Source organism: Ictalurus punctatus, chromosome 15 (assembly GCF_001660625.3).
Source record: "Ictalurus punctatus breed USDA103 chromosome 15, Coco_2.0, whole genome shotgun sequence".
NCBI classification, from domain to species: Eukaryota; Metazoa; Chordata; class Actinopteri; order Siluriformes; family Ictaluridae; genus Ictalurus; species Ictalurus punctatus.
The window spans coordinates 9,108,979-9,115,226 of NC_030430.2; the positions used below are offsets into that span (position 1 = coordinate 9,108,979).

General features: G+C 41.1%; 2 protein-coding genes across 2 annotated transcripts; both read right to left on the reverse strand.

The window, feature by feature from the left end:
- Nucleotides 1–811: 811 nt before the first annotated feature.
- Nucleotides 812–2,686, reverse strand: zgc:85858 (RAMP4 domain-containing protein). The gene is made up of 3 exons (XM_017486633.3): nt 2,402–2,686; nt 1,687–1,762; nt 812–1,065 (listed from the first exon to the last, which is right to left on the reverse strand). The coding sequence occupies exons 1-3, from the start codon at nt 2,483–2,485 to the stop codon at nt 1,025–1,027; spliced, it is 201 nt and encodes a 66-aa protein (XP_017342122.1). The 5' UTR covers nt 2,486–2,686; the 3' UTR covers nt 812–1,024.
- A 2,168-nt stretch (nt 2,687–4,854) lies between these two features.
- On the reverse strand, nt 4,855–5,492 carry nppcl2 (natriuretic peptide C-like 2). Its single transcript, XM_017486628.3, has 2 exons — nt 5,394–5,492; nt 4,855–5,136 (listed from the first exon to the last, which is right to left on the reverse strand). The coding sequence occupies exons 1-2, from the start codon at nt 5,490–5,492 to the stop codon at nt 4,855–4,857; spliced, it is 381 nt and encodes a 126-aa protein (XP_017342117.2).
- Between the last annotated feature and the right edge of the window lie 756 nt (nt 5,493–6,248).

Below are 6,248 nucleotides of genomic sequence, written 5' to 3' on the forward strand. Positions count from 1 at the left end.
GAGTGATGAGTCACGCTTCACTATCTGGCAGTCTGATGGATAAGTCTGGATGTCAGGAGAACGTTACCTACCAGAACACACAGAGCCAACAGTAAAGTGTGGTGGAGGAGGGATAATGATCTGGAGATGCCTTTCAGGGTTTGGGTTTCTCATTCCAGTGAAGGGGATGTTAATGTTAACGTTAATGTTACAGAGTGCAAACACATTTTACACAACTGTATACTTCACCCTTTGTGGCAGCAGTTTGGGGAAGAACCTTTTGTGTTGCAGCATGACAATGTCCCTGTGCACAAAGCCAGATGCATGAACACACAATATCAGGAGTTTGGTCCACATACAGCGTCTTTACACTATGCTGCTTTAGTCATTCTGTTCATCTGTTATCCCAGTATTGCAATTACAGACTGATTAATAACCTTCAAAGTGTTAAATGTCACACAGAGTAAACACTGAGTAAACACTGAGAATAAACACTGAGAATAAACACAGAGAGTAAACAAAGAAAGTAAACACAGAGTAAACACAGAGTAACACAGAGAGCGTAAACACAGATTAAACACAGAGAATCAAAACAGAGAGTAAACACAGAGAGAGTAAACATTGAGAGTGTACTGAGTCACTCAGAATAATCACCTGCTTCACCAGAACACGATAAAAACATCATAACATTATACAGTAAAATGACTTACACGTGTCTTTAATATTTGCAGACTTTCATATGTTCAGATTATTATTTATTTATTTATTTTATGTGAACAAACTGAAACTCTACTGTGTCTATAACTTCACTACAGACAGACAGACAGCTGTGTGTAGAGAAAATAGTTTATTTGCTGGTATAAAATCATTGCATAACACCACACACACACACACACACACACACACACACACACACACACAGTCAGTGTAAGTCAGTGAAAGAACAGCTCCACTGTAACTCTACACAGGAGGAGGTGATTGGTCATCAGGATTCAGTGGGCGGAGCTTCATTTTGAACGTCACCCAAACACCAATCATAAACATCCTACATCCCCTGTCTGATACTCTGTATGATCTGGAATATAGCTGAGAGACAGACAGGCAGGGAGAGAGACACACAGACAGACACACAGGGGGAGAGAGAGGTTTTACAGTTAAACAAAATTTCTCACATTTTCCACTCCTTTCCATATTATTCAAATATTGCCTTGTGAAGTTGCATATGCAAATGTCGCAGGGGCAGAGTTTGTGGATGCAGCAGGTGAGAGTGCAGGATAAACGTGACGTGTGGTGAATAAAGTGCTGTCTAACTGTCCACTTTCACCTGTTTCACCTCCATCTAACAATCACCTATATCACCTGTCTCACCTCCATCTCCCAACCACCTACATCACCTGTCTCACCTCCATCTCCCAACCACCTACATCACCTGTCTCACCTACATTTCCCAACTGCCTACATCACCTGTCTCACCTACATCTCTCAACATGTCATACTAACAGAGCATTACGTCATTAGTCAGTCGGGCGGCTGTGGCTCAGGTGGTAGAGTGGGTTGTCCACTAATCGTAAGGTTGGCGGTTCAATTCCCGGCCCAAATGTAACATAAACTCCACCCCTCAATAGCACAGAAAAGCCTGTCACTCAAACACACACACATAACAATAATAACAATGTTATTACCATAACACTAATAATAATAACTCACCCGAGCCACACACCACAAAAACAAACAGAGCGAGGAGCCATGGTCCCACCGGAGATTTCTCCTCTCCCTGCACCCGCTAACACACACACAAACAGCTTTTTCAGGTGTAATTCAACAACAATGCTTCTGTAATGTAAATGTAATAAATGCTATATTATTCTTTAAAAGTTTTATTTTAGAGTGTGAGGTGTTTCTGTGAGAAACCTGAGATCCAGGTGTAAAAAATCAAAAACTGGTTTCGAACCAGGTTTTGATCACAAGTTTGAACCAATCACAAGTGAGATTATGTACGATGTCGCAGAGGAACCTAGAAACTTTAAGCACCTGTGTGTGACGCTACCTAGCTAAATTAGTGACTGTTAGTGATGAACACAGTTGCCATGGTAACACTTAAATATATTCTGATGCTTTAAATAAACAAGTGAGAAACTCAGGATGTATTGCAACACTCTGAAACAGAACTCCCATTAATAAATATGTATATTAAACAGTTTAACCGTTTATTTATGTTATTGTTGTTGGCCTGAATCGGCATGTTCGGGGCAGGGCTTCGTTTCATAGTGACGCCATTTGCTCTCTAGGGCTTTAACACAAATTAATAAGATGTCCTCTTTAACGCATCCTGTTACACTCAAACCGCTTTAATGTGGCAGACTTCACTTATTTAACCCTTTCATTCACATAATAGGGAGCTGTGTGTGTGTGTGTGTGTTACCGCGGTCTTTTGCACGTGCCCGCGCTGTGTAATGGTTTTGCTGTGTTTCACGTTCGCCACTTTCATCCGCTGCACTGCCGACATTATAACCGGAAATGACGATTATTTACACACCAGAACAGACTCACGTCACATTAAACCACGCTCGCGGGTGAGATAAAGCCACCAGGTTGTTTAATCTTCCTATATTTAATCAGAGAAGCGGACGTCGCTTGCCAGGGTAATAGCCGGGCAGCTAGCTGCACAGAGACCCGTGGAGCACGTGATCACACACTGCCCACGCTCCGCACCAGGTCACGTGACATGTAGTTGACGACGTCATCAGTCTGATTCCGGAACTGAATTCCGTTTAGTGTGAATAATTAATGCACACAGTCAATCTTAAGTATTTTATCAAGCTGTCAGCGTTAATAGTCTATTATCACATGTTAGTTTTCAATTTTGTGAATTACACAACATATATTGTTGTCCTCGCTGATCTAGTAACGTTATGAAAACTTCATATCCCATAACCACCCGCTCTCCGCTCTGACCTGAAGTTAGCTTGTCGCTATCGATTATCGTCACTAACTAGCAGTTTAGGTAATTTGCATTCATATTCTCTACATATACAAAACATTAAAATAGAAGTTTGCAAGTATTTATTGTCGCGTTTAAGTAGTTAATAATGTGTGTGGCCATAATACTCTGGCTTTCATTAGAGATAAATGTATACATTTTTAATTTTATATCTGGATTTCTGTAAAGCTGCTTTGCGACAATTCCCCTGTTAACAGTGCTATATAAATATAATTTAATTGCACAACAATTTTAATGTCAGAAATTATATAGTTTTTGCCGAATAGTTTGATGAGTTTATTCAATTCTTTAATAAAACAATATGGCGGACGACGCGCACTCACACAGCCACTCAGAAGCAATGCCCTGCTAGCTTACATTAACAATGCCATTAGCAACAGCATGCTAAATTAACCCAAAAGATAAAACTAGATAGAAGGATAATAAGTAAGATAGTAAGCTAACTAATACAAACCTAAATGGCTTTGGATAATTTTATAACATTCAATGTTGAAGTTTATCATCACGAAGAAAAAAAATATTCATGTAAATTGGCAAACAGATAGCTAATTTGAGGTAAAATTGTGTTAGTGTTAGCATATGGTTCCTTTCAGGGTTTCTTCCTTGCGTAGTCTCATGGAGTTTTTCATCGCCACTGCCACCTATGGCTTGTTTATTATGAACTTAAATCTACATCTGGATTTCTGTAAAGCTGAAATTGAACTGAATGGTACACACAGAAGAAGTGTGAGTGTGGGATAAACAGTAGTAATCAGTGAGAAATAGTCAGGTGTTACACACTGATGAACCTGCTCTCTCAGCTCGTATATCAGCAGCTGTGATGTGAGCTGGAGATCCATATCTCCAGGATATTCACTAGCATCTGCTCAAACATTCACTAAGATAGCAACACTATACAGTGCACTGTTGCAGTGCATTGTGGGATATCAGGAGTGCAAATAAATATTCTTCAGTGGTCACCAACCTGCTTCCTTAAGTTCTACCTTCCTGCAGGTTTCATCTTCAACCAAAATCTAACACACCTGTTTTAGTTGATCAAGAACTTCTTAAGGCAATGATTACATGGTCATGTGGGCAAGAGTATGGTTGGAGCTAAAGTCTTCAGGAAGGTAGATCTCCAGGAACATGGTTGGTGACCACTGATCTACATGATGCTCTGCGAGTAAAATAAGTCGGAATAGATGATAAATAATGACACGCACACCAGAGGCACAGAGCAGTTTCCAAATCATTTTCAATTTCACAGTAAAGTGTGGTTACATCAGCATTATCATCATCATCACTATTACAGATGAACGTCATCTCCACTTTAAACACACACACACATTGTTGGTTTTATTATCTTTGTGAAGACCTTCCACTGATTTGTTTATTGCTAAAGGTAAATAATGCTAATGCTAACCTCAGGAACCCAAAAGGAAATCTTGGTTTTTGTCTTTCTTTAAAATATAGAGCACTTTTTTGTGGAGACCAACTGAATGTCTCCACAAGATAAAACTTGTAATTTATTTATATCAAAATGGAGATATTTGGTCCTCACAAAGAACTAGAAACCCTACACACACACACACACACACACACACACACACACACACACACACACACACACACACACACACACTGTGCCCTGGAGAAGAGGGCAGGTCAGGTTCACTGATCTCAGGTCAGTATCTTGGTTCAGTTACAATTTTGTTCTCACTAAATGTCTGATCCAGGTTCAGCGCTCGTCCTTATCCCCCAATCACAACTCTAAATCACTCTCACTAACTACTCCTTCATCATCGGCTAGTCCATAGTGTCCCAATCTAACCATCCATATCTGACAGCTGGTGTGGAAGGTGTTGGATTGTGATTAGTCGCTTTTAAAGCCAATGTCAGCAGCCCAGTCCGCTGAGCGCTCCAATGCGGTCCACTTTAATCCCAAAGCAGCCGCGTGCCGAGCCCTTCCTGTTCCACACCCGTAACTTCCTCTGCCTTGTCAGGAAGTCCAGGAAGGGGCGGGGCACATGGCGGAGAGGTTCTTCCATCACAACACGTCCTGATAGACCACGCCCATCACTTTCGGAGGGGGCGGGGCTTTGAGCTGAGCCTTCTGTGACCTCCAGCTGGGACAATAAGAGGGAAGTGATCTCTGATCCAAACAGATCCTGTAGAATCTGACACACACACACACACACTTTGAATTAATAATATAAAAATTTAATTTACATGATAAAAGTTAGTGTGAGGTTAATTTGAGATGTTTTTATTTATTAATGTTTAAAATATTTATAGAAATGAATGTTTATTCATTATTTATTTAAAATGTTTATTTATTGATTTATTATAAACTACTGTATATCTTTACTGTTGATTCAGCAACATTATAGATCACACACTTCTCTTAGTGTGTGTGTGTGTGATGAACACTTACCTGAGAGTCTGGTCTCCTTGACGATGGTCGGCTCATTACCTGTGTCATCATGGCGGTTAAAAGGAAGAGAGCAAAAAGGCGAGAAGATGAAGAGGCCATCTTGGATGTCTTTAAAATAAATAGTTTAAAAATAAAAGTTCTCAAACGGAGAACCACTTGATGGTTTAATATCTGGAGTTTCAGCCTCGTATCTTCCCGGTGTTGTGTTCTGTCCTGTGCAGGACTCGTCTGTTCTGAGATCCGACGCCGCAACGGCCATTTTAAACCCCAGCGCTGTGATGTCACACATTCCATCCTGTTACCATCGAGATGACAGATGAACATTACAGCAATATTCATTCATCTGTCTTTCAGTTCATCATCCCATCCCTCAAGGTGTGTGTGTGTGTGTGTGTGCAGAGGCCCTTTGTATTCTCTCTCAGTCTCTCAGTCACCCACACTGATGACGTTCTATGTCAAAGTAATTTAATTACTTAATCAGTGTTTACGGCTCTTCCTCCTTTGTGATGGTGAGGAACAATAACGCAGTACTATGACCTCTGACTCCTGCAGGTTCCGCCCCCCATAAACCTTCCCCCTGGAAACGAGGAACACTCAGGAACTATTCCCTACTTACCATAGTTCAACACACTGAGAGGGTTTCCCCAGAGACAGAGAGACAGACAGAGAGACATCCAGAGAGTCAGAGGGACAGACAGGAGACAGAAAGAGAGACAGACAGGAGACAGACAGAGAGACAGACAGGAGACAGACAAAGAGACAGACAGGAGACAGACAGAGAGACAGACAGGAGACAGACAGAGAGACAGACAGAGAGACAGATAGAGAGACAGACAGAGAGACAGACAGGAGACA

What these genes read in the sequence shown, in the direction of transcription:
- zgc:85858 (XM_017486633.3), bottom strand. Translation starts at nt 2,485, where the DNA reads ATGTCGGCAGTGCAGCGGATGAAAGTGGCGAACGTGAAACACAGCAAA. An exon ending in GGCACGTGCAAAAGACCGCG is followed by an intron (nt 1,763 to 2,401) that starts GTAACACACACA and finishes TGTGTGTGTTAG; the next exon opens with CGGGTGCAGGGAGAGGAGAA. An exon ending in TTTTGTGGTGTGTGGCTCGG is followed by an intron (nt 1,066 to 1,686) that starts GTGAGTTATTAT and finishes TCTGTCTCTCAG; the next exon opens with CTATATTCCAGATCATACAG.
- nppcl2 (XM_017486628.3), bottom strand. Translation starts at nt 5,492, where the DNA reads ATGGCCTCTTCATCTTCTCGCCTTTTTGCTCTCTTCCTTTTAACCGCC. An exon ending in CAAGGAGACCAGACTCTCAG is followed by an intron (nt 5,137 to 5,393) that starts GTAAGTGTTCAT and finishes TGTGTGTGTCAG; the next exon opens with ATTCTACAGGATCTGTTTGG.